At 38.3% G+C, this 27,374-nt stretch overlaps 1 protein-coding gene across 6 annotated transcripts in view; it reads right to left on the minus strand.

Annotated features, from left to right (window-relative positions):
- Positions 1–2,217: 2,217 nt before the first annotated feature.
- Positions 2,218–27,374, minus strand: part of Pcmtd1 (protein-L-isoaspartate (D-aspartate) O-methyltransferase domain containing 1) — a 72,175-nt gene continuing 47,018 nt past the window's right edge. For 4 of the 6 annotated variants that reach the window (XM_017593529.3, XM_039110458.2, XM_039110457.2 and 1 more), the window contains 4 exons: positions 26,339–26,441; positions 13,066–13,237; positions 10,623–10,746; positions 2,218–5,377 (listed from right to left, as the gene is read on the minus strand). In XM_017593529.3, the coding sequence (XP_017449018.1) occupies positions 5,010–5,377; positions 10,623–10,746; positions 13,066–13,119 (546 nt within the window). In that variant the 5' untranslated portion in view covers positions 13,120–13,237; positions 26,339–26,441 and the 3' untranslated portion in view covers positions 2,218–5,009. Of the gene's footprint in view, positions 5,378–10,622; positions 10,747–13,065; positions 13,238–18,440; positions 18,633–26,338; positions 26,664–27,374 lie in introns of those variants that run through there. The other 2 variants (XM_039110459.2, XM_008763515.4) reach the window with 2 other exon arrangements.

A 27,374-nucleotide genomic window follows, 5' to 3' on the forward strand; every position in this document is an offset into this window, starting at 1 on the left:
GACCTAGCGCTAGGACTCAAGAATGACAGGTGTGCTCTATAGTTCAAATCTCTTTTGGAAGAACTAATCTCCGTGCTTTATCTTTCTCTCATTCAGATCTATAAGCATTGATTTTGCCACACTGCCTCTTGATGGAACAAGGAAATCACCTCTGGGTTTGTTTTCATTCCAGGTTCTCTCCCACTGAGTAAGGCCATACATGGAGTCTACGTGTAATGCCTTCCTTTCTTGTCAGGTGTGTGAGCACTGATGTCCTGGGATGTAAATGGAAGGTCAACTTCCTCTCTGGTGAGTACTCTTTAAATTGAGAAGGGGATCAAAGCAAGCAGGCACCAAGGTTGGGTTCATGGGCCCCTTGCAATGTACACAACACTATCACTATTTGGATGCACAGTTCCAAATTCTTTGGGAAATAGATTTTCCAATGTAAACACTGTGCAAGGTTGCTAAAGTTTGAAGGCTTCAGGGTCTCCAAAAAAATAAAATAAAAATGGTGTCAGGCAGAATGATAGCAGACCCTCACCTTTCACCCTGCATAAAACTCGACTCTTAATAAATCAAGAACTTCAGCAAAAGACCTGAAATTCTCAAAATGCCAGAGCAAAAGTAGGGCATATATTTCAGGATTTATGAGTAAGGGTCAGACATTCAGGAACCAACCATCAATAGCTGGAACTTCATGTACAACATAGGAAAGTGGTAATAGAATGAAGAAGCAACCTAGAGAATGAAAGGAAAACTTCATGTGGCAGATCATTACTATCTGTAATGCATAAAGAATAGAAGGAAATAATTTAAATGGGCTATGGAACCTAACAGAATTCCCCAAAGAAAAAAAATGGCTAAATGCATTTAAAGGGTTCAAGATCCCCACACAGCAGGGAAGTATAAACCAAAACTACTTTGTTATTCTACCTTACCCCAGCCAGAACTGCCATCAATAATGCTGAGATGTAGATGAAAAAAAGAGAATCCTTATTCGCTGTGGGGGCAGTTGTAAGGTAGTTGTTATGCAAATCAGCTAATTCATTTCTGCTACTGTAAAATCTAATCAAAAGCCCAAAACTGGGGATATCATAGGATTCAGGTGGCAAACTACTGTCTTTCAAAGTGGACATGCTGTAAAACTGCTTTCTAAACCATATATACTATTCTCAGCCTTGGTCAGAGAATCTTCCATTTGCAGTGGTAAGTGCTCAGAATAAGAGACTGTTGCTAATTGATAAATCAATCAGTCATCTATACCATTCCCCTCCCAAGGCCCAAGAAACATCATGAAAATGGGTTAGAAATAATATAAAAATTGGAGTGTTGTGGAGTCTGAAGGGTTGTGGTTGCTTGAATGAGAATGGATTCCATATTTGAATGCTTGGTCCACAGTTAGCAGAACTTTGAGGAGGTTTAGTTATGTCCTTGTTGTAAGAGTTGTCAGTAGGGGTATGACATTTCATAAATGGGCTCAAAGACAGAATACCATAATCTTCATTAAGTGCAAAAAATGGCTTTGGACAACATTTAACATGCCTTTATGTTAAAAGTCCTGAAGAAATTTAGGATAAAAGGTTGGTATCTCCACATAATAAAGACTATATACCCACAGGCACATCATTTTTATGGGAGAACTCAGTATTTCCACTAACATGAACTCAAGAAGGATCTCTACTCTCTCAACTCAATACAGCACTGAAAAGTCTTAGCTACAGCAGTTAAGAGTGCATTAAGAGTGCTGTATTAGAGATAAACAGCAATGTAAAAAGTCAAAAGCTTTGCCTTCTTTCTTGGTCTCATAAGTCACCTTGGGAGTGTAGGACAGAAATTTAAAACATGCCCAGATAGGAGCAATTACTGGTGAGGACAAGGCCAAAACTGAAGTAGTAATCATCTTTGAATGATTTCTTTGGGCCACCTTCTAGGACCATACTATACTCAGGCCTGCCTTATGCTCCTTGCCTACCTTTGTCTCAATCCAAAGGTCATGTCAATATATTAATGGCAAGACAGGTGTGGGTCACTAGATCACTGCTTGTTCTTATCTCCTATGCAGTTACACTGAACAAATCCAATCTGCTCTCATCAATGCTCAGTTCTTTAACTGGGGTGTCTCCATGGGGACTGACCTCACCATTGAAGTCAATGGAGCCAGGATTTCTGCCCTTAAAAATGGGGCTAAATACTGTAATTATTGATCTCAAAAATAAGAGGCAGGCCACTGGATAATGCTGTGTAATGATGTGATTTGTTTATTTGAAATGATTTTCCTCCCAAGTTGCCCAATGATTTAGGTTTTCTTTTACTTTCATCTCAAACACTCAACACACTTCCTGTATTTTATTTTCACCAGGTATGCTATTTTAACATTACATTAACAGCAGAGTCCAATATGTTGACCAGTGAGTAGAACAGATTTAAATCAGACCCTTGGCAGCTATGGTGTCGCTCCCAGATCCTAAGGATTTTGGTAATGGTGGATGCTCTGTCAGGCCCTGCCTCCAATCTGCAAGACTTCAGCACCACACATCTCCACTCAAGCCCTCTTGTTGTCTTTATGTAAATCCATGAGACTATTCCCTGTAATTATCATATACTTTTGTTTATGTTCTCCAGAACAAAACCTGGTCTTACTCTATGGCCCAGACGGGCTTCAAAGTCACTCTGAAACCACACATGCCTCAAGCTTGTAGTATTCTTCCTGCCTCAGTCTCTCAAGTGCTGGTCACAGGCGTTGGCCATCACATGTGGCTTGCTTTCGCTTACATTTTTTTTTTTGTTTCATTTTCTTAGGGTTTTTTTCCTTTTTACTTTCTTCCATTTATTTTTATTTCCTCTGTACTTGCTATTTCTTTACTTATAAAGCATAACTTTCTATACTCAAATAAAAAGAAGCTCAAACCCAAATATTCTTATTCTAATGCATCTAAGTTAATAGATAAGACAGCTTTCCTTAAATTTTCATTCATTCATACCTTTAAAGTCAACCATAAAGTCACACCTGAGAAGTAAATGAATTTAAAAAGACAAAATATACATTTAAAAGACAAAAAATGCAATGATCAAGACAATCTATTATACAATTTGCCAAAATCAACAGAAGGCAGCATGAAAATAATCTATTTTTAAATATGACAGTAAAAACACTCTCCTAAATAAGATCATTGAGGAATACATATTTTCAGATATCTGTACATCAACCTCTAAGAAAAAGTAGATATGGGTGACAAAATGAGAAATAAATGAATATCTTCCCAGATAAGACTATGTGGGCATCTGGAGTTCAAGATTAAACTTCTTAAACAAATTTTTAGACAGAACAAAAGGATTTGTTGGTCTAGGAATATATCTCATTTGTAGAGTGCTTGTCTAGCGTGCAGGAGGTCCTGGTCCCGGTTAAATCCCCAGTACCACCTCAGGGAGCAGGAGGTATCGCTTTCCTTTCTTGGACAGAAACAGGATGGAGCATTTCTTAGTAATACTTTACCGATTATGTTAAGAAAAATTAGACAGGCCCATTCCACAAGAGTCAAATGAATCCTTTCCATAACACTGTTGCTCACATTAGTAAAACATTATCAATATTTGAATCAATTTCATGTTTAAACTGTTTTAACTGATTACCTATGCAGAATTACTGGACCTGAGTTATACACCATTTGAGTCATCATGATTGTATTTCTTTGGGTGAATCTGAGAGGCTGTTCTGACAGTGATGTGGTGGGAATAAGTGAGACACTTGAAATCTTCCCTTCTGTGTGATGCTAAGCAGTAAGTAGGTCACATCTCACAGCTTCTTAACAAGAAATAACTGTGCAGGCCTTACTAGGAGGAAAGAACTAGTAACAGCATGCACTGCCTGTTGTATCACGGAGAGAGTCTATGTAGCTTAAGAATGTAGTATTAAGCAAAAAATGAAAATCATTATTTTATCAAAGAAACAAAATACAGAATGAAGGCAAACGAGCTTGGTATGTGTCCCAGAGATCCAACTCTGATTCTGAAGCAAAATTTAACACAAAGGCATCTACATACAACTTCCATGACTTTCTATATTAGGAAGACTCAGAGCAGATGAGGCCAGTGTGGCCTACCTTGTCAAAAATAAATACCCACTTATAGAACAGTTCCACTGCTAAATGCCTCAACTGGCCGTATCATTCCCCCTGCTACTGGCAGTCCCTAAGAAGTGGTGGTCACTTAATGTGACGTACTCACTGTCTGCATTTAGAGGCAAGTGGGACAATGAATGACTTTTCAAATCTAGTACTTTATAGTTATTTATAGAAAAGCAATCCTAAATATACTACCAAAGTCTACAGTTAAGACAACCTCATTATCTTTAAATACTGAGAACACAAAGGGCCCATACAATCTAGTTGTGTCAAGTAGCCACTTCCTACTTTAACATTCACTAGCTGTGCTCTTAAAATCTCTATGAGAGAAGCAGGAATTTTCCCCATGCCTTTTGGCAATAGCTAAAGGTTCAGATCTGTAAAATTTCATGAAGTCGGTTGTTTTTAAAGCTAAATTATTCAGCATCTTGAATTAGTATTGCACTCATATGTTGCCCGGAATATGTCTAGAACAAAAGTAAGGTAAATAGGTCTACAAGCATTTGCTTTCCTTATTAGATAAGCAAGCTCGCATAACGGAAATGCAAACTGCAATTTAAATAAGCCTATATGTGTGTGACAATGTATCAACCTCTTATAGAATGAAATTCAATTGCCAATACTACAAATCCATGAAGACCAGAAAGAGTACTGTATACAAAGTTCTTACTATTGACCCATTCCACTTTGAGATCAAAACAGCAATTCTTCAAGACTTAAGAAAAATAGATTTTAGGAAAGAGACTCTTTAAATCACTGAATACATCATTTCTGTCATTAAGAGAAATAACTTATGCTTTTTTTCTGCAATAATTCATTCTAATGAAGTAATTCTCTAACTCCTAATTAACACTACATTTACAAGAGTAAGGGAGTTTATCAGTAGGCATTCTTCTTTGTTTTAAGTTACTTGTCTCTAAAATATGTCAAGTAAGCCTTTAAAGACTCCGGGAGTGGCAGCTTCATTATCTTTTCCCTCAGTAGGTTCTGAGGTGGCTCTTCACGCTTCATGGCTTCACTGTGATCTTTCTCCTCTTCTTCCTTGCTGTCTTCTTCCATTTTTTCATCCTCTTCACTGTCTAGAGGCTGAGGGATAAGCTGATTACCCACAAATACATAGGTGTTGATTCTCTGTTTAACTCTCTTCCTTTTCCTCTTGGGTGGAGCCCTTTGTGGAATCCCCTTGGCTTGCATCTCATCATTTATGAAGTTTCTAAGTGTACGTCGAATGTAAATACGAGCCAAGTCTTGGAGATTCCTGACAGCACACGGGGCTACAAACAAACACAAAAATGAAAACATTATATACTGTACATTTCTTCACAAACTTTAGAAAACATCAAACTATAAAAAACTGTCTTGAGAATGATTAATATACAACGACTTAATGCACACTGAGCAGGGTAGGCAGTGTAGCAAAATGAGGTAAATCTCTGGAAGAATAAATAACTTAGAAACAGGATAAAGACAAAAATGGCAAGTTCAAGAGATATTTTACCATGTTTATCATTTAATACTGCTGTTTCAGTTATATGGGGGTGGTAGGGGTTGGATCACAATCATTTGGAACACCAGTTCTAAAGGATCTAATGCCCACTTCTGGCTTCTGGGGGACCAGGTATGCACATGTTGAGCAATGTATAAATGCAGGCAAAATAGTCCTATAAATAAATTAAAAATAAAAACTAACCCTTTCCTTAAGAAAATGAATACATTATATGGAGACAAATACTCATCAGAAAAACTCAATGTAACATTTCAATAGTTGCCTGAACTCTAAAGTTGCTGGGGGTGCTCATGCATGGGCATGTGTGTGTGGCTAGAGAGTGAGACCCGGGGTCAGTGGGAGGTAACAAGCACACACATGTTCACTGCAAAGTTCCATCACAGGAATTGTGAATAAACACAGGTCCCCAGTACAAGAGACTGATGTTAACTTACATGGAATACATTACAAAATGGAGGAGGAAGGATCATAAACTCAAATGTATAAAATACCAACTGTGCCTTTGATGCAAATTTGTTCGCCCAATTACTTAACAAATCACTTGTTAAACACTAGGCCAGACATAAGAACTCATTTAGATACATGACTGCTTTAAACTGGGAAAGTCCCTGAATACAGGGAGCTCACATATGTGGAAGACATAGGTTTAAAAAAGGAGAAGAGATGAAAAGAAAGAGAAAATCCAGGGACTCTGAAGAGCACAAAACTGGGGTGATGTCACAGGAACTTCTTGCCTACTTCCTGTGACAGGCAGATATGGCAGCTTCCCACTCCAGGGAGACTGTTTTGCCAGAGTTCCAAGGAGCTAAATCACCTAGCAGTCAGGAAAATGGAGAGATCAGCAGAGAGAACATCAAAGCCCTAATAAAAGAATGGGCTTCATGAGCTAAGAACTGAATACTGTGTAGGTGGTTATGTCTGGTCGAACACTTGGGTGATCACAAAGGATACAGCCACACTGACAGGAAGGGACAGGAGAGGAGTTGAGACACACAAAATATCAATATATAAGACAGCACAGAAACAAATTGGCTACTGGAGCTAAAAGGACAAATAACAAACTAAAACATTCCATGTCTAGCATGAACTTCTGGGCAGCTGCTGGTGTCAGATACAAACAGGACAAATGCAGAGGGGAGAACAGAATGAGAAGAAAACTCACATGTGTTTGTTGAATCAGAGATACAGTAGTCACTAATCAAGGTCATTTCAGGAGCAACACCAGAAACACAGGAGACAGGAGGGTTGCGGGGACTTCTCTAGCTTCTGTGTGTGTGTGCAAGCAGGACTCCCTCTAGCCTCTGTATGTGTATTCAAGCTGGAACTTCCTCTAGCCTCTGTGTGTGCAAGCTGGGACTTCCTCTAGCCTCTGTATGTGTGTGCAAGCACTGGTACAAGCATCTCCACACACATATACGGGCAAAAAATAAACAAGGTTTGTAAAAGACGTATGTCTTTACAGCCAGAGCTACAGAGCGATAACCCATCTCATAAAAATAAACAATTACAACAAACAAAAAAGGACAAGATTGAGAAAAGTCATTTTATTTAGGTTGAACCATACAAAAAACATTCTGGTTTCCCTTAAAAAAAACAAACAAAAACCCACCCTAACTTCAAATATATTTTTTAAGACTGATTTCACAGAAACCAATGTGATAAAATTTTATAATTTATTATGGTATTATCAGCCCCTGAACTTAAACAAAATACCTAGCCTTCTTTTTGAAAATTTAAATCACATTTCTACAGTTTTATATGCACATAAACCACATGCCACATAAAACCACGGAAAGAAATAGGATTTTAAGTCAAATAAAGATTGTGATAAATCAAAGGAAAAACTGTATCTTTATTTTAATAAGTTATTAAATACGAGCAGTTTTATTGTTACCATACCCATCGGCACAGGGTTTAGGTAAGAGTATGGTTTTTTCTGGGATTTTGGACCAGTGTTCTAGTCTAGTGTAATTTTCCATAATTAACAGGATAATGTTTTACAAACAAATAGATACTGTGAGTTATTTTAATAAAAGGAGACTTGTTCTTATTCTTCATTCTTCCATGGAATTTTAGCAAATAACAATTTTAAAAACCTTCTCATTGTGTGATTATTATATAAGGATGAGGGAAAGCAACTCCCAGGATTTCCAAATTTGCTTTTGGAGACTGTTGTTAAGAAATGTACCCAGGCTCTGAGATCATCAACTGTCTTGACACCAATCCCATTTTATCACCTCTCCCCCTTCCATTCCCACTTTAATTATTTCTATTGAAAATGTACTTCAGAGGAACAATGGATCCTTTGGGGGGGGGGGGCTCTCTTCTTTCTTTCACCAAAGATTGAGATTTTATTATACTATTTTAATACAGACTCAAGCAGGAAGGTTAGGATATCCCATTACAGATGGTTATGAGCCACCATATGGTTGCTGGGAACTGAACTCAGGACCTCTGGAAGAGCAGTCGGTGCTCTTAACCTCTGAGCCATCTCTCCAGCCCCCAGGACGGATTCTTTTAGTTTGGCCCTGTTCATTCCAAATGATCGTCCTCCCTTCTTTCGCTGTGTGTATAATGATGATGTGTGTATAATGATGATGTGTGTGTGCAGTGGATATACACATACCACAGCTCATGTGTGTGTATAGTGATGATGTGTGCAGTGGATATACACATACCACAGCACATGCGTGCAGGCCAGAGAAGAGCATTCAGGGGTTGATTTTCTCCTTCTACTGTGGGTTTCTGGGATCAGATGCATGTAATTAGGCTTGTTCTGCAAATACCTGTAGCCACTGAGCCCTCTTGCTGGCCCTTGCTGAGTTTATTTCTAGTTTGTAGTATATATACTCATATATACTCAACAAACACCCAATCGCTGACTGTCTTACTTAGCATTTCTGTTTCTGTGGCAGGGAATGGAAACTAATAACCTGCAGCACAACATCCATGCCAATTATCAGTCACATTAGCATGTAATACAATCTTTAGCTAAGACACATAGAAACCTAAAGGAAGTGTCAGATAAAGAAGAACGGGACGCTTTCTTGAGTAAAGCACTTCCATGGCCACTGCACAGAAATGCAGAGCCTAGCAGAAGAAGTGCACGTATACACAAAGTGCCTGTAAGGACACCAGCATGGGCAGCATGGGCCACAGAGGCCTGGACTACTTCCTATTGGGCTATGAGAAACTAAAATGTCAAAAATAACCGTTAACTAGTACTTACTGTATTTCAGTTTCAGTATTTCAGTTGTTTGGTAGGTTTTTGTCCCACCCAAAGGCTTACTGACACTTGTAAGCTCATAGGCAACTCAAACGCAACCTAAAGAAAATGTCTCTTCCCTTCCTTCCACAATGTAACATAAACACACTCAGCTAGTCATTAAAGGGAAAACTAATTCCTTTTCCTCCACCCACATTCTTCTGCCTTCAGTCAATTCTGTCCACACCCACATAAGCTACCCTCACAACTTGCCCGCTGTCCTGGTGATGATCCATCCTCCACAGGCACCAAACGTGCTCCTGATCTTGAACTGCTCATGCTCTTCATGAGCCCAACACCTTCTACAGTCACCATCTCGAAAGATGCCTGCCACCCAGCATAGGGGACTTGCCTGCAGTTCTAGCACTCAGAGGGTAGAGGCATTAAGAGTAAGAGTTCATGAGAATAGGACCCCCGTTGAAGGAATCAGAGAAAGAACTGGAAGAGCTTGAAGGGGCTCGAGACCCCATATGTACAACAATGCCAAGCAACCAGAGCTTCCAGGGACTAAGCCACTACCTAAAGACTATACATGGACTGACCCTGGACTCTGACCTCATAGGTAGCAATGAATATCCTAGTAAGAGCACCAGTGGAAGGGGAAGCCCTGGGTCCTGCTAAGACTGAACCCCCAGTGAACTAGACTGTTGGGGGGAGGGGGACAATGGGGGGAGGGTGGGGAGGGGAACACCGATAAGAAAGGGGAGGGGGGAGGGGGATGTTTGCCCGGAAACTGGGAAAGGGAATAACACTCGAAATGTATATAAGAAATACTCAAGTTAATAATAATAAAAAAAAAAAATTAAAAAAAAAAAAAAAGAGTAGGAGTTCAAGGCCATTCTTGGCTTTATAGTGAACAGGTGACCCTGACTCAAAAAAAAAAAAAAAATGCTGCTGTGAGCACGTGACCAAGTAGGTTCTCTGACAGCATTCTCGTCATAATGCAGATCATGCAGCAGCAGACAGACCTTCCTGCCTACCACCCTTAGACTAGATGCTCTTCCACTACGCAGAGGAAACAAACTGAAGTCATTCTGAGAGAACCTTCCATCTCCTTTGAATAGAGATCAAATAAAGTCTAAGTTCCCAAGAACTCCCTAGGTAACTGACACCTTGTTTGGCAGATGGACATGTATGTGGGATACTGACGTCCTGGAGGGCAGGTTGAGCCCTGAGTGCTAGGCAAGTTGAATAAACCAATCAATGAGAACAGGGTAAGTGCACCTTACCATACCCCATAGGGAAATGTACCTAGAAAAGCTTCCTTTCCCCAAATTCTGATTGGTAGAAAAAAAATGTTAACTAACTTGGCAGAGATGTTTATGGTTTTCAGGCTTAAAAGTTCTGTAACATTCTGTGTAAGGGGCTGGGGTAAAAGTCACAGTTTGGCTCACAAGTCTGGTCTTCATCCCTGATTGATCTGTAGGCGCTTGATTATGATAAAATCTTGTTTTCTGTATTCACTTGGTGTTTGAGTTGTGGTAGATCTAAGTGTACTCTATAACACCACAATCAGTTACTTTCTACCACATTACAAACTAATGACAGTCAGTATAATCCATTTCTTCTAAGTTTCCTGGAAGATACAGTACCCTTTACAAAATAAAGATATGACTATTTTTTAAACTAAATTAAGAATAATCAACCTACTCACTGCATTACTGCAATATTAAATTTGTTATAATCATATATATGATCTACTAATGCCATCAGTAACAACTCATTCTGAGTTCAAAGATCTACTTACGGAGCCCTACAGAGTCCGGTGTGCCGTTATCATTCTTACTAGGCTGTACTAGTGGTGCGAAGGAAACCGCAAGGATATTTTTACTTTCCCAAGTGTTTTGTCCAGTCCGCATAATCTGTGTCAACTATTGGAGTCAAACAAGAAAAAAGCAATTCTATTACTTTAATGTCAAACTTTTGCAAGAATAACTGCCAATAAGAAGCTAACATTTAAATGCAACTAAGATATTTCTACTTAAGTATATATTATAACACAAGAACTCTACCACCTACTCTGCAAGAAATGCATGCCTGCTACTTTACGTCTGACCAGTGAAGGAGCTTATAGAACCCAGGAGAGAACTTACTCCTATTATCTGACTAAGTAAAATAGCAATGAACTGTCCATCGTGAGTAATGCTCTCAGTCCTTATCAGAAACTCCCAATTTTCCAAACACTCCAGAGAGTAAGCACTTGTGGAGTACTTGGCCATAAACAGGGCATCTATGTCACACCTTCCCAAAGCTCAGGAACATCCCAAAAAGAGGACAGAAAAATTCTAAAAGCCAGAAGTCATACTAGAAATGCTAGGTCATACTAGGTCATACTGCTAGAAATGCTGTTTTCTGGATATGACAAGACCATGGCACCTGTGAGCTCACAGTTGAGGATCAAAACTTTAGCATTTCCAGGAAGGCCCCACCCATACCAATAGAGGTATTGCTTGATATATGATGGCTGCTAGGAAAAGGAGAGTCAGTTTCCTTTAGGAATGAAGTCCTTGTTAGGCTGACAATTCTCCAGTGAATGGTGCTACACACTCATGTATAAGAATAACACTAATTGGACTCCTGAGTCATTTAAAGAAAAAAGGAGACATGAGGTTGGGAGGGAGTCATTGGGAAGAGAATCTACGCTGGGTGGTTAGAAGATGAATAGGATCAAAATATATTGTTCATATGTATGAAATTCAAAGTGAATAAATTACGCACATATGCCATTGAAGATGAACTTACAAAAAGGATTTATACACGTGTGGTCTGGGAAGGACCTCATTGAGCATGTGCATGTGTGGAAACCAAAAGCTGGAGTGTGAAGGAAGCTGGAGTTATAGGCATTTGCAGGACAACCAGCTTGTTACCCGAGTCTAAGATCCTAGCTCTTACCTGTGACTGCACAACTGGCATTCCTAACATGTGAGCCATACGTCCAGTTCCAAGATGAATGTTTCAGTACAAGAAATAAAAACCTAAATATGGCCAGGCTGAGTCTCTATGTTACATGCAACTTATAAAAGCTTGCACAAGTACTTCCACAGATCTACACACAACACTGCCTCCCCAAATAAAAGTCTGATGAAATAGGTTCAGTAATTTGGTTAAGAGGACTATACTAGTGAACTCACTTTATACTCCTTGTAACAGTGATAAGAGATTCTAACTCTAACCTTAATTTCATACCACAACTAAAGCCAGAGAGATGGCTCCCTGATGAGGATGTTTGCTGCCAAACATGTCACCTGGGTTTTATCCCTGAGACTCACATGCCAAAGGAGAAAACAACTCTTACAAGCTGCCCTTTGGCTTCCAAATGTGTTCTGAGGCATGCCGCCATACACCCACATACGTGGTATAAATAAATGTAGTTTAATGCTTTAAATAACCACAAAAAGGATTTTATTAATTCTGACTTTAGAATGCCTCTAAACCCAGCATACACTGAGACACCAATGTCCTGCACTGCAGGCTGGCTTGAGTTATAGAACAAGATCCTGACTCACAAGAAACCTATCTTCAAACACATCATTAAAGGAAACCAAACAAGTCAGTAAGTTTAAGTGCAAGCTTCAGAAATGTTCAAGTAAATCAAGGAAAGTACAAGTACTGTGTACAGGTGTTAAAAACAGTGTACACTGCACTCTTTTCTTCACACTAAGCCAGGCATGCCCGTTTTTTCTTTTACCATAAATGTGTGTTGCCAAGGAGAATCCATAACGTTACCTGAGAGGCAAGTCCTCTACTATTCAAACTTATCCCTGGTCTTTCCAGAAACATTTCTGATAATTATAGCCTTCTTATCTACTGAGCCATCTTTCCAGCCCCTCAATGAAGTTGTTTTTGTTTTGTTTTATTTATGAAGCTAAACGCTTGGAGCCGGTCACAAACCAGACTTAACATGCAGAGGATATGCATTCAATTGGATACATTCCAAATGAGGACTTGACTGACTGGGTGAGGCTGACTACTCAAGTGAGCTCTAGTCTCCCATCATACTTCCTCTCTACATCTGCTGTGCCTAAAATATTTAAGGATCTCATTCGAGCTTCCTTCTATGCACATACATGCAGATCTGTAAAGACTTATTTCTTATTTTTAAAGTTACAATCTATCTTTCCCTGTAACAGAGTCCTAATAATTACCAAGGTTACAACTGTCCTGTTACAAATGTAGGACAGTGAAGGTACCTGATCCTCTATAGGCATGACCAATATGCCCCCAACTTTGAGTAAGATCTTCATGTAGTTTTCGTGGTCTTTCTGGACTCCAGCACCACAGTAAATTCGATCATACTGATGACTGTCAGAAGCTATCTGAAGGCAATTACCCACCACAAATGCGGGTTCACAGAATTCAAATCTGTGTGGGAAAACAAACATTTTAATTTGTTTAAATAAAACATTAGTTCTTTGACAAATCCCCATAACCCTTTCCTTGAAAAAAACAAGGCTATCAAAATTAATTTTAAGAATAAAATACAATTAGGAAATCTTACTTAAAAATATGAATGAAATTTAACACCGATTAAGGATATTGTTTTGTTATCTATGACACAGCATACAAAGCACTAACCTATTTTGGACCATGCAAAACTTAACCTTAAATGAAAAGTCCATCAAACCACAATCTGAGATGGCCTTAAATTGAAGTTTGAGGATGAAAGTCAATGACAGGAAAAGGTTTCACTTTCCACTTTCTTTTCAGATACGTGGGCCCAGCAGAAAGGAGAAGGGCTCATTCAAAGACTTCTCTCTGCTTGCCACTGTTGCTGACAAAAAATAGTAGCACAGCTTTGGCCAAGAAATACTATCAATCTACTGGCCATTACCCTTGCAACCACTAAGAAGGATAGAGTGGCTTTCGTAAAAATTGTACTAGGTAACTTACAAGATTGGGACAGAAATCAAATGAGTGGGGGTTTTTTTGTTTTGTTTTGTTTTGTTTTTAAACTTCAGCTTTGGCCCCTATGATTTTCTTAAGCAACAACACAAAAGAAGATATGGTTTTAAGGTTCATCAAACCAAGTTATAATGCTGGCTCCTGGTAATGTTATATACCAAACTAGTCTTTACAGACTTCAATGCTATTTCTTAAATTCTGTCAATAAAGAGAAAAATAGACTACTATACAAATTAAAATTGAAACCTCAATGCAAATGCAATTCTTTTCATCCCTTAGACCTTAAATTCGAGATGGGCTCAAACTCCTTGAAGTCCTCCTGCTTCAGCCTCCTAAATGTTTGAATTATAGGTGTGAGCCACCATTCCCAACCATATCCAATCTTTTAAAACTAATTTCTTCATCTTTTGATAGTAATAGAATCATACAGCAGGATTATTACAAATGAAGTAATTTACAGTAAAAGCTTGAAAAACACTGAATGACCAAATGATTTCAATCATAATCAATTTTACTTTAGAAAACATCCTTTGATAATTAATAGTACATATTAGTTCTCATTAAAATTCACTAAAGCTTAGATACATCTATGGACATACATTTAAGGAGTCTTGTGCCCTGTCCTTCATTCTCTACTGTCTTTCTAGATGGAGCTAAAGGGAAGCAGCAAGTCTTGAAAGAGCTAGGAGGTAGAGTTAAGAGCAGTGCACACTGTACTCTTATCTCCACACACTCACAGTGAGCCAGGCATCGACCAATTAACTTTTTAACTGTAAACTCCATCTCACTGCTTATATTTTTCAGAATTCCCTTCCATCATTTTGATCCCATGCAAAGAATAAGGGCATACTATGTTCTGTATGTATTATGTACGATTATTATCTCCTTCAAAAACACTGTGCTATAATTTGGTCACCAAGTATGGCAACATTGAGAGGTAGTGACATCTTTAAGAGGGCAACACTAGTAGGAAATAACAAATTCATGAGAAAAACCACCTCAAAGGGATTAAGTCACATGTCATACAGGGTTAGGACTCAGAGAGCAAAACAGTTGTCACAAAGCAAGAGCACCTCAAAAATGTTATGAAGTATTCCCAAATATGTGCCCACCATGAGATGCTGCCTGTCAGGCCCTGAGGCATCAGAAGGTCCCACCAGGTAGCTTGTGCTCTGTTACAACACAAGCAGACTTCTAAGTACTACTACAGGCTGTGTACACTTCTCTGAAGCTAGACTGAATTACTTCTCTCTGATTTCATGTGAGAACCACAAAGAGTTATTCCTCTGTCTGTTTGTGCGCTGTTCCTTTCCCCCAAAATTCCCTCACTGGCCACCTTTAATTAATGAATGTTTTCTATACTTCCAAGTCACACTTAAGATACCAGCTTCACAATGAAATCAGTCTCTAAAAGTATTAACTTACCCCACATTTAATTTCTCTCAGACACAAGACTATATAGACCAACCTCTAATTGTTTAAAATAGGGTCAAAATGCAAATTCTTTTTAGAATTATATATCTCATTACTGTATGTGTACATGTGTTTTGCTTGTACGTATGATATGTACCACACATGCATGCCTGGTACCTATGGAAGCCTAGAGTTACAGATAGTTCTGGGCCATCATGTGAGTGCAGAAAAATCAAACCTGGTCACTCTGCAAGATCAACAAATTCCCTTAACCTGACTCACTGACCCAAGTCCCAAAATGTAATTTTTTTTGTGAATTGCATGGTTTATTTTTTATCAAATTTATGTTAAATGATCTTTTTAAAGTTATTCTCAGAAAGTTCTATCTGTAAATCTTCATCCCTTCAAATGCTCAGAATCTTTTAAAAATTCATGACTTTGAATTATTAAAGTTCTTTTACAAATCTATTAAACAGCTAAAACAGGGCAGGTTGCAGAACTAATATCTAAGAAAACAGCATTAGAAGTCAGCAATTTATAGTTAAAACCACAGAACGCTATTCAAGAATGTTGTGCCTGGTTTTAAAAATGTATGCCTCTGCACAAGTCCTGTTACTCTAGTCAGGCACATCTGGTCTAACTTCAGCCATGGGTACTCACTGCATACACAGGGGAATGGACAAGACAATTCCACTCATGGCAATATAATTTACAATTGTGGTAAGTGCTTTAGCATTTAGAGGGAAAGAATGTGACTCTTTAAGAATGAAGGTGAAAAGAAACAGATCTGGAAATCAGAGGCTTCCATGAAATTAAAAGCTTTGATCTGAAAGGTCGAGTCATTCTATCCGAGATGACAGACATTAACCAGACCCTGAGCCCTTAAAATGTGGCTAGCCCAGTGAGAGGTGGGCTCCATATATGAAATTCACATAAATTTTCAAAAACTTTTTATAAAAGATATAAACTATTTAAATGATACTTTTACACTGCAAACTAATAATAGACAATGTTTACACAGTTACAAAGAACAAAATATTACACAATTAGCCATCTGCTTGTCTCATGCAGACAGGTGGTACAAGAACTTTCTCCTGTTTTGTCTTTGGAATATTTTCCTGCTTTCTGGTTATCTTCTGTTTGTTTGGTTGGTTTTTGTTATCTCTGAGTATGTCTAATTTTAACTATATCTCTATGACCTATTACAACATCCCCCATGCATTTATTCAATTAAGAAAAACATGCAAAAAATAAATATGCATTACCTTTTCTAATTACCAACTTTGAATAAGAACTCAAATTATGAAGATCTAAAGAGAAATTTGCCTAGAAATAAAATTACAGTGAATATATGTGCCCATCACACTCAGCGGTGATGTAGTTCAGAACATGATGGCTGGCAAAGACCCATTGCACTCAGAAGTGATGTAGTGGTGCACAGACCAGGATGCTGACTGATACCTGCAACACTTTACATACATTGTTTCAACGTGTGAAAAAAAAACCCTAACTCTTGGCTTTAAGTCACATAAATGAATACCTAAAAGCATGCTCATAGTTATAACCTCAATTTTTCCCTTCTAATCAAGATATCAAGAAGTCTATTTACCTAAATGTGTAGATGAAGTGTAATTTTGGAAGAAAATTCCAATCTCCAATGTCCACTAATACAAATGAAATAGACTTCTAATTCACTTGCTTACTATGCTTTAGCGTACTAACTTCTTTATATTGAACACCTAAACTTGAGAGCCTACTAGATCACTGGAAAATACAGTAAGATGGCTCCGAGGGTAAAGACACCTGCTGATAAGTCTGACGACCTCGGTTCAAACCCAGATTGTTTTTTGACCTCCAAGTCCATGACCCACCCACAACAAAATAAATTAAGTATTAAGAAAAATAAATAAATTTAAATCCCAAAAGCACTGTGCTATTTCTATTGATAAAAGTTGAGACATCTAAAACTGTGGGGAAATGTTTGCAATTAAAATAGAAAATAATTTATAAGCCAAATATGCAAGTCACTACCAATGTATAACAGTGTTAAATAAAAAAGAAAACCAGAAATGTCTCGCCAAAGTATCTCCCACTCAACCATTATTCATTATACTTAAATATTATGTTTAATATTTGCCACCTGCAATAAATTTTTCACAAAGAAAAAAGAAAAAAACTTAAGTTGTATATTGTTAACATTTTTAAGCCTTACATATAGACAGAGATTAAGTTTTTGAACAGAAGTTAACCTCCAGTTGCTTCTACGTAGTATACAGTGGAGAATCTAAACTACTTCAGTAATGTCACAACACCTTTACAACAGCATTCATGGAATAGTCTCACACTAGTCAGCTGGACGGTAACAGATATTCCACTGCAGGCCTTTTCCTCAAAAATATTATGAATTAAAATATATTCCTGGTAAACGCTGGCACGTTTATAAATATGCTCATTAATAACTGAATGAAGACATCGACAGTGGCAATTAGCAGTGTTATGTTATTATCCAGGTATAACTCCTATTGATTCTTCCAAGAGAAGAGAAACAAACAATTCTTAGTTGTTGACTGTTCCAAAAGCTGTGCCAAACCCAAGTTTCTTAAAATGCAGAGGCAAAGCACACTTTAAACCTTAACAACAATTTCTGTGTAATCTAGAAGATTGAAGCAATAATCTGTGCAGAACTCCTGTGTATAAATAAAATAGCACTATGGGTACTAAGAAATCATACATATAGTACAGCTTAGACTATAAAGAAAGGGGAAATCCAAATTACATCTTTTCATACAAAGTACACATCATATGAAAGCTGAGAAATGTAATAATCTACCAAAACGATAGACAAATATATGTGGTTATATTTAAGATGGCTCAGATGTTCTTTCCCTGGTTTCTATATTAAAATTAGATGTCCATTAAAATGTTGCACCTAAGTTAAAATAAGCAGATTTTTTTTTTTATTTTTAGAAAAATCCCCAAACAGAATCTCCTACCAAACATTAAAGTTATCTGTATATAGGGAAGGAAAGTCTTAAAGCCTTTAAAATGCACATAAATTCATTCACCTGAGGCATATCAGAAATAAACCTGAAAAAACAATGACTATTAAGACTCCCACAGGAACACATTTCACTTGCTCTTACTAAGCTGTGCACTGAAAGCAATTTATGGAAGAGTGCAGAACATACAGACATCTTGGCTGAGAACACAAACACTTGCCCAAAGTAAGACCATGATTCCAATCACTTACCTTAGCAGTGGCTTTCTTTATAGCTGCATGTTGGGTTATCTTCATCTTCAGATGGACAGATGATTTCATTCACAGCAGGGACCTTGCCAACTTGCCCATATAATTCTTTTGAAAAGCAGCTAGGAGATCAGGGTGACCTAGCCTTGCCCTGTAGCTTCCCTCTTAGACGGATAGTCTAGGTCTAGGAGCTGACTGAGAGTAGAAAAAACAACATTCCCCTTCAATACACTGTGACGTTGGGGCTGGCAATTGCACACCTAATTTATTAGGTGCCAGAGGACACTGTCATTGAAATTGTAGACAATTATTCCAATGGAATAAAGGAATTTCAAGGACCTGGGGAAGAGTCCTACCTTCTTCTTATATCTCATCCAAAACAAACTGACAAATGAAATCACAAAATCTTTTTCTTAAAACATTTCATTTAAATACAATTTCACTATTTTGTTAAAAATAAGACAACACTTTAAACATCTGTGCTGGGCTAAAAGCAACTCTTGATCTTGAAACATACCATTCAAATACCTTATAATCAATAACTAAACTGTTGAATTAAAATTAGAAAACAAAGCTTTACCTTTCAAAGTGTTTTCCCTTCCAACCAACTGCATCAGACTCATCTTAGGATAATATAGGAATTATTTGAAGCAAAGTATTAAAAAATAAAGTGCATTTGTTTGTTTGGACTGAATAAACAAACCCGCATTACTGTGGCATTGTAGAAACCCACATTACTGAAAAAGTCACTAAATGTTTTATAGAAAACCTGACAGTTAAGTCATTTAAAGCCATATTATTCCCTGCACAGGTAGAGGGGGTGTGTGTCTCTGTGTGTGTGTGTGTGTGTGTGTGTGTGTGTGTGTGTGTGTGTGTTCTTTTACTATTTTCAAGGATTCTCTGTACAAACAATTTGATTATTTGTCACATTAAAATTAGTCTAGCAAGGTCTGCGGTTCATCCCTACAACCCTACTGCTGTAGAAGCTGAAGCGGAAGGCCACAAGTTTGAAGATGATTTGACCAACTTAACAAAAAGGGGGAAGGTGGGGAGGAGTAAGAAAGAAATGAATACTTTTAAGACAGGGTTTGACTCTGAACCCTAGGCTAGCTTGAAACACTCAATGACTCACTCTCCTGCCTCAATCTCCCAAGTGCTGGGATTATATGTATGTCTTATCATGATCGGCTCTAAACCATATTTTAAGGAGGCTGACAATGTAGTTTAAATGTTAGAATCATCTAGCATGTATAAAGCCTTGGGTTTAATCCTCATTCCCACGGAGAGTAAAAAAAAAAAAAAGAAAAAGAAACTGCTTACAACTTGCAATAACTTATATAAAATTATTTCTGGACACTATTAGTATAGCAAAATACACAAGCATCTGAAGGGTATTGGGAAATACTAAAGATAATGAATTAATTACAAAAGCAAGATGATTTCAATACAATTCTCTTTATACTACTCCAGTGACAAAACTCAATACAGAAATACTTAATTTTCAAATACAAATCACTATAAAAAATAAACCTTTAATAAACTACAAGTAAAACCAGAACAGTAATTATTGCCATACACCCATTGTGGGTTTTGAAAACTACAGAAAGAAGGTAATGCATTGTTTTTCATTCAATAATGCTAAGCCGTACAGTCGTAGTTGACTGTGCCAATGTGTCTAGCCACATTAGTGGCATTGCCTGAGTCTATCTGAAGGAAAAACATGATTCAAATAATAGTTCTACCTCACTTTTCGTAAGCTAAGAGGATAGGCTACAGTTTGTGGAGCAGCTCAATTCTGGGACAAACCAATTTAAAAAAAAAATTAATCAATTTCTTCCTAATGCTATTACCTCTTCATACAGTTTGTCATGTTATGGTGACCTGCCACCATAAAATTATTTTTTTTTTGCTCCTTCATAATTCTTTTTGCTAGTGTCATGAATAGTAATGTAAAATATCTGATATGCAAGATATTGGATATGGGACACATCAAATGTTGGTCAACCCCCAAAGTGGTTGTGACCCACAGTTCAGAACCACTGGTCTAAGACAAAAGATGTTCTCCTCTGACCACATACGACCTTTTTCATTATGACTCATCTATGTGCCCCATTACATGGTAATAATGGTCCATTCTATACAGGAATAAGATACAGATAAAAAGGCATTTCCAAAGTCCTCTCTCTAGTCATCTGGAAGGAAGATACACATTCTAATGACATTACAGGAATTTAATGCTGTATGATCCCTAAGAGCCAAATACGCACATTTGTATTAAATAAATGCGTATACATAGCTATAAATAAATGTTTTACTAGTGACAAGCTCTTCCATGAAGTCAAAGTTTGTACAATTTAAGTTTTTCTAACTACAATACTCACCCACGCATTCACACCTGGACAGACGTATTTTGTTTACTGCATAATTACTGGTTTGAGGGTGATCTGACTCCCTCAACTTCCTCCTCTTGTTGACTAACTGTAAAGGGAAAAGGTTCCTGTGCTCACAGAAAAGCACTAGGAAACCCAGAAAGGAATGCTAAACATGCAGAGTTGTCTCTTCAAAGAAGAGATGTATGCCCATTTTCAGCCCAGAAAACAGAACACAGAGAACACAGATGTAGTTAACAGCCTGATGGTCTGTCTGTGCTTCCAATCTGTAGAGCCAGGCCTCACCTGACTCCCATAAACTATTACGGGGAGCCCGTCTTTGTGGGATAGTTAATTATCATTAAGGAATCTTTTTTCCAAAAATTATCCTGTGCTTAAATATGACTAAAATAAACTGCCCAGTCAGTGTCAGATTCTAGAAGTTGGAACTGACCCCGGCTACTGAGTCCTGTTGAACTGGATTTCCTTCCTGACTCTCCTAGCCACAATGCTTGCAGAGCCCCTCAACTAAGCACCTAATCTTAAAAAAAAAAAAAAAAAAAAAAAAAAAAAAAAAAAAAACACCTCAACAAATAAGGCCCCAATACCAATCTAGATCAGAGTGAACTTTGGGGTTGGGGATTTAGCTCAGTGGTAGAGCGCTTGCCTAGCAAGCGCAAGGCCCTGGGTTCGGTCCCCAGCTCCGAAAAAAAGAAAAAGAAAAAAAATGGTCTTTGAAGGCTGTCAAATGAACTTTGGCTCAGTGGGTAAAGTTGCTTGCTGCCAAATCTGACAACCAGAGTTTGATCCCCAGGACCCACGTAAAGGAAGGTAAAAAATCAACTCCTGAGACTAGGTGTAACAAAAATGTTTAATAAAATATAACATTGTGTCCTGTGGAGCCTATTAGGGGTCAATAAACAGGCAACAGCAGTGTAATGCTATAAGAACATGCCAAGATTGTCTCTTTAAAAGACTGGAGCCATCTTTTCCTGCTGTCTTCAGAGACCATTTAGCTAGCCCAGGATCCTGAAAATTCATCTGGTCGTTTGTGTAAGAAATCCTTTGAAAACAGACCAGTTCATAAGGAAGTTCAGTGAACATTCAGTGATAAATAATCCGTCCCTCCAGCTTCCCATGTCCAATACAGCAAACTGTGGAGCCGCTCTGAGCCATTACCTGTTCGTGCAGCTCTAGCATAATTCAAAAGCCATACCGTAAGGACACTTTTACTTCAAGAACAAATAGGATTTAAGACACAAGAATCAGGCCTGTGTGCGCGCGCACGCGCGCACGCGCGCGCACACACACACACACACACACACACACACTCCTACATTGTATATTAGATATTCTAACATTGGTTAGTCAATAGATCTCTCAATCTCTCATTTATGAGAGAGCTTATCCTGATCCTAGCACATACATGTAAGAAAACACATACAACTCAGCACTACTACTGAAGGAGTTGATGAGAAGGCTCTAGACTCCATGGATGAAGAACAGCACTAGATTTTACGCACTTGTTCTCTATATGCTGAATTCTAGAGATGATGGATACCAACACAAAGTTTAATGACCCATTTTCCTTGATCTCTATTTTGATATGCACACATATGACTGTATACACACTTGAATAGGAAACTGTCTACAACAGAAACTTTTTACACCCTGCAAATGTTCTAATCTTTTAACAGAAAGTAAGAATACCTTAACATTTAAAAAGACTTAAAGAATCATCAAGAAATAAGTATGACAGGAAGAAAGAAATATAACCTCTAACTGGTAACCCAAACCAAGTTATGTAAAAAAAAATAAAAATAAAAAGTAGCCAAATGAACAACAGTAGACTTGTTTACTTAACTTTGCACCAGTTGATATTCTATGTGAAATGAAACAACTTCCTAGTGCTAGCTACTCTCCATATACAAGAACATAAGTTCAATTATGATATTGATATTGAACAATAAGTAGTATTTCATACCTGTTCATACTTTGTTTTTTAACTTGACACAAACTAGGGTCTTCTGGAAAGAGGAACCATGAGAAAAAATGTCTCCATCATACTGGCTTGTAGACAAGTCTCTGGGGGCATTTTCTTGATTTATAATTGATATGGGAAGCCCTGACTACTACTGTGGGCAATGTTATCCCTAGGCTGGTGGTCCTGGCTTGTGATAAGAAAGAAGGCCGAGGGCTGGAGAGATGGCTCAGCGGTTAAGAGCACTGACTGCTCTTCCAAAGGTCATGAGTTCAAATCCCAGCAACCACATGGTGGCTCACAACCATCTGTAACAAGATCTGATGCCCTCTTCTGGTGTGTCTGAAGACAGTGACAGTTACTCATCATATATAAAATGAATAAATAAAATCTAAAAAAAAAAAAAAAGAAAGAAGGCCGAGCAAGCCATAGGGAACAAGTTAGTAGGAAGCCACCTCTGTGACCTTTCCTTCAGTTCCTGTCTCCAGGTTCCTGCTTTTGAGGTCCTGCCCTGACTACCTTCAGTGATGGACCTTAAGCTTTAAGAAGAAATATATCCTTTCCTTCCCAGATTGCTTTTGGTCATGGTGTTTATCACAATAGAAGCTTGACTACAATCCCGCCTGCTAAGAAGTAAAATAAAATTGCTCCAACTGTCTTCTTTAGAATGGATTAACATAAAGTGTTTCAAAAATAAGCTGTAAAACGTCAGCAACTATGACAAGCACCTGGTTAATGATTTTATGAAGAACAGCAAAAACATTCAATGTCACAAGGAAGCACTCACATATTCTTCACTGAATACTATGCACCATTTTTAGGTATTAATTTAAAAACCTGCATAACAAAAATTCAGAAACAAGCAGAAAAAATTCGATCATTTTATGTGAAAACATTTGTTTGAAACAGAGAGAAGGGGTTGGGGATTTAGCTCAGTGGTAGAGCGCTTGCCTAGGAAGCGCAAGGCCCTGGGTTCGGTCCCCAGCTCCGGAAAGAAAAAAAGAAAAAAAAAAAAAAAGAAAAAAAAAAAGAAACAGAGAGAAAAAAGAGCAGAGGAGGGATGCGAGCTGCCATGCTCGTGGGAAATTATGAACTATGGGAAAGGCCTAGCCTTGCAGCACACGCTTGGCTCAGCTGAGGAGCTTCAACGTGGGTGAGAGACCCTGTCTAAAACACACAGATGAAGAGTGGCTGAGGAAAGAGTGATGATGGAGGAAAGAGATCCCTGGACATTAATCTCTGGCCTCATACATACACACGCGTGTGCATGCCTTCACGTCCATATTCACATGAGCAAACACAAACACACACACCATTAAACAAATAAATAACAAATGAGACATCTAAATAGCCTTTAAACAGGGCTGGAGAGATGGCTCAGCGGTTAAGAGCACCCGACTGCTCTTCCAGAGGTCATGAGTTCAATTCCCAGCAACCACATGGTGGCTCACAACCATCTGTAAAGAGATCTGATGCCCTCTTCTGGTGTATCTGAAGACAGCTACAGTGTACTTATATATAATAAATAAATAAATCTTTAATAGCCTTTAAACAGATTAGCTACACTATACAAAATGAAAATCACTGAAATCATAGCATTCTTCACTGTTACCCAGATCACGTCTCAGCAGCAAACCTCAACAGATTTGCCTTAGTGACTCAAGGCTTCCTTGAGCCTGTTGAATAATGATCAGAAATTGAACCTTCACGTATCTAGAGATGAAACGTACTAACAACTAATATGCAACAGATCTTACTAGAAATTTGTAAGCCTTTGGTAATACTACTTTTATACTTTCTAAGTTAAAATGTATTCAAAATTTCTTATGGGCAGATTAAGTTTCAATATTAAAACATGTTTTACAGAAAATCAAACAATTAAAAAAGAACCCAATAACCAAATAAAAATTAATCTTGCCCACATCTCAAAACTCAGCAACCAGTCATTAGGAGAAAATGATGAAGACACAAACAGATGTTAGTTTAATATCGATTTCTTATTAAACAACTTAAGGTAATAAATAACTTTGATTTCCGTTAAATGTCATTCTTTTTGGAATAAATGCAGTAGGCAATTGAAAATAACTGAGAGTATGAACTAGGTGTCAATTATTCCTAAAGAAAGTTATTCAGGGGCTGGAAAGATGTTCAGGAGTTTGGCGTACTTGCTCTCACAGGGGACTGACTGTGGGTGGACTTCCAGTGCCCACATGCCACCTCTCAAATTGTCTCTAACTCCAGTGCAAGGGATCAGATGCCGTCTCCTGAATTCTGTAGACACCAGACAAGTGTGTGTTGTACTCACAGACATGCAGGCAAAACTCTTACAAATACATCTACAAAAGAGACACGTTGTTCGGCAAATTGAAAATGTACCTGGCCAACTTAAATCTATTGTGTGTATTATAGAAAAAAATAACCGGAGCATCAACTCCCTCAGTCTGCCTGGGGGGCTCAGTGATGCCGCCATCATCATGCCTCTGCTGCACAAAGCCTCTGCTGGACTGCAGGAGCTGAGGAACTGCTGTAAGGATCTGTTTTGTTTTCTTCAACCAGTCCAAGCATTTCACACTAGGATAGATACAAACCCACAACAGAGAAGACAGAAATGAAAGGGCATCTGGAGAGGGAAGAGAACAAAAGGGCAGAAAAGGAAGATGTCCAAAGTGTCCTTGGATTCTGGAACTCTCCTCTAGGCTTTTGCTCAAGATGAAACGTTGGGTAGTGGTCAGGTCCCCCTACAGTTTTTCACACGGGCATTTACAGCCAGACTAGGGATGAGTGAGGGACCACTGCTAAAATCCAAGTCTCAGTTTTTACATTGAAACCTTGTTGTCTAGTGACTGTGTTCTAGGCCTATGCTTCCTATCCTTTTAAAGGCTTTCTCTATTGGAAACTACAACATGCTATACAGAAATAGGGCACATTGAAGCCCTACATAGAGAAGGCTATTTCAGTTCACAGGATTTATTTCAAATTCAACCATAAGAGCCCTTATTCCACAAAACTGTCAAGGCACAATTTCAGTGCAATTACACCTCAAATCTTCACTTTCACTGCTGGCCAAGGATCAACATCTATGCAATATGTCTTAGAAAGAGAAGCCAGGGTGAAAGTAAACAATTCCATAAAGCAATTTCCCAAACATGATCCCACATAACACATACAGAAACATTTATACAGTCACTTCTACTAAACTTATTATGGAGTAAGGAGGGACCTTTGTATGCTGGTATATAAGTTATAAACAGAAAACAGTTAAGCTACCATCCAAAAGGCCAAAATCAGGTAGAGAAAAGAACTGTGAGTACAAATATCTTATTTTCTAGCCAAAAGTTAACTATATGGCATTTAATAAATGAAAGATCAGGAATCAAACATTTATCTAGAATTTTAAAAAAATTACATTGTAACTTTATTTTTTTCACTGCGTAGCAGAGATTTTTACTGTACTCAACCAGCAGGATTAATAGTCTAATGCGGTTTAAGAGCAGGCACACTCCACACATCATTAACTGCTCTCACAGCACAGCTACAGGTGTAACACTTACTTATCAAAGCTGTCACTATTTTTGATGAAACTCTCCAGTTTTTCCTTGGCATACTCCACCACATCTGAATGAAGTTCAATCCCATGATTTATTCCAAAAGGACCTGTAATTACATAAGCATTTTTACAAGAAATATTAAAGGTATGCCCCAGAATTCTAATTCCCGTGCACTTATCAATAGCAAATGATCACACAGCCCCAGGTTTCAGGTGCAGCGGTGTCACTTTGCTGTTCTCTGAAGCGGGAACCAGTCGCTGCCCTCGCCAAGTGAGCGCTCTGCACCTCCAGCCCTGTTGACTAACTTGCTCACTCAGACTGGCCTTCGAGTCTCTGCCTTGTGGTTTTCCTGCCTCGGTTTCCTGAGCAGCAAGAGGAAGTACACATCACCGTACCCAGCTGAGGTGCCTTTATCAGCAGCTTCGCTTTACTCAAACTCTGTGGTTCTTGGGTGTGTACTTAAGAGTTCCAGCAAACCTCATGCTTTTCACACCATACTTCTTTTTATACATGATGATGGCTGGAAAGACCTCCCATGAAAAAGGATGGGGGAGAGCTTACTCAGTGCTCCCTGTAAGTAGCAAATGGTTCTTGCTCACTAAGGTCTAGGACTCAGTATTTTCTAACATTACTCCTCCACATTCTTCTGGGTGCCCACTCTACTCACAGTTGCAGCTGACAATCAAGGTCTCGTCATCATCTAAAATGGAGCCCAATAGGTTCTGTGCTCTGTATTCTTTTTCTGTAAGCTGCAAGGATTCCTAAGAAGGTTGTGTTTTCTTCTTGTTCTTGTTTTGGAGAAAGAGTCTCTCTATATAAACCCAGCTATCCCTGAACTTAGACAATCTCCTGCCTCTGCCTCTGGAGTGCTGGGATTAAAGATGTATGCTACCATATTGAGTTTACTGATTTTCTTTACAGAATCTGTAACTGGAGGAGTCCTCTAGTGTCTGCCACAATACAATGCCTATCAGTCTTGTCTTTATTAACCACAAAGTACTAAGAAAAGTCAATTACAAATGAGCAAATTTAGATGTTC

Source organism: Rattus norvegicus, chromosome 5 (assembly GCF_036323735.1).
Source record: "Rattus norvegicus strain BN/NHsdMcwi chromosome 5, GRCr8, whole genome shotgun sequence".
Classification (NCBI taxonomy): Eukaryota; Metazoa; Chordata; class Mammalia; order Rodentia; family Muridae; genus Rattus; species Rattus norvegicus.